General features: G+C 39.5%; 1 protein-coding gene across 1 annotated transcript; it reads left to right on the top strand.

The window, feature by feature from the left end:
• Positions 1-408: 408 nt before the first annotated feature.
• Positions 409-804, top strand: LOC145068086 (uncharacterized). Its single transcript, XM_079015077.1, has one exon. It carries the CDS (start codon positions 409-411, stop codon positions 802-804), a length of 396 nt encoding a protein of 131 aa, XP_078871203.1.
• Positions 805-1,171: the final 367 nt, after the last annotated feature.

Raw genomic sequence — 1,171 nt, 5'->3', positions numbered from 1 at the left:
CAACCAAGTAGCTCCGGGATGTCTCTCGAAGACATTGTCAAATCCCTAGGCACTAGTACCCCACAATTCCAAAAAGAGACAAGGACTAGTATCTCCAACCTTGAAGCATAAATGGGAGATATAGTCACATCCATAAGCAAGTTGGAGTCTCGTGGTAAACTCCCTTCCCAAACCAAAAAGAACCCAAATGTCAATGTGGTGACCTTAAGAAGTGGCAAACAAGCTTGAGAAAGTAGTTCAAAGAAGAAGCCAAGAGTTGAAGAGGAAGAAATAGGAGTCATTACCATTGAAGAACCTATGTTCAAGAACAATGCATAAGCCGGAGTTCCAAAGAAGACTGCCCCTCTAGTAACTCCAATAGCCACTCAACTGTCATTCCCCTCCCGGCTTGCAACTTCGAAGAAGCAAATGGGGGAGAAAGAGATATTAAACACCTTTCGAAAGGTGGAAGTAAATATCCCTCTACTCGATGCAATCAAGCAGATCCCGAGATATGCAAAGTTTTTGAAAGAACTTTGTACCAACAAGAGGAAGTTGAAAAGAAATGAGAAAATCTCGATGAACGAAAATGCATCTGCGGTTTTACAAAGGAAGCTTCCACCCAAGTGCAAAGATCCGGGAATGTTTACGGTTCCTTGCAAGATAGGAGATGTCACTTTTAGTAGTGCCATGCTTGACCTTGGTGCTTCTATTAATGTCACGCCCTATTCGGTGTATGAATCATTGAATGTTGGATCTTTAAGTGAAACCGGTGTCATAATCTCTTTTGCGGATAAATCAAGTGTCTATCCTAGAAGTATGTGACAACCTGAAATTTCCATTCTGTACAAACCATTTGAAGCCAATAGAAGTAGAACAGTTACAGTGAAAATTCAGACTTTGGGTATAAGTTTGACAGTTTTTCAGGATTTACATTTAAGGAGATATCAGGAGAGTGGATGCACTAGGGTTTCGTGCAACATTGTTATTCCAACACTCTGTTATATTAGAAATTGTTTCGGGAATAAAAATATTTTCTGCCAAAAATCCCAGGACTATATATAGAAATCTGAACCAAATAATTCATTATTCGCATTTCCAACTAGAGAAAAGCCATTTTCTCTCTCACAGATCTTCGGGGTTTTATCCCAAATCGTGAGTACACTTCTCTAGTTGTCTTATAATGCTTATT

The sequence above is a fragment of the Lactuca serriola genome, chromosome 8, assembly GCF_051521515.1.
Source record: "Lactuca serriola cultivar US96UC23 chromosome 8, Lser_US96UC23_V15, whole genome shotgun sequence".
In the NCBI taxonomy this organism is placed as follows: Eukaryota; Viridiplantae; Streptophyta; class Magnoliopsida; order Asterales; family Asteraceae; genus Lactuca; species Lactuca serriola.
Note: the sequence above shows the minus strand (reverse complement) of the source record. Positions and strands in the feature narration are given on the sequence as shown.

Coding starts and splice junctions, on each gene's coding strand:
- LOC145068086 (XM_079015077.1), top strand. CDS start 409: ATGGGGGAGAAAGAGATATTAAACACCTTTCGAAAGGTGGAAGTAAAT.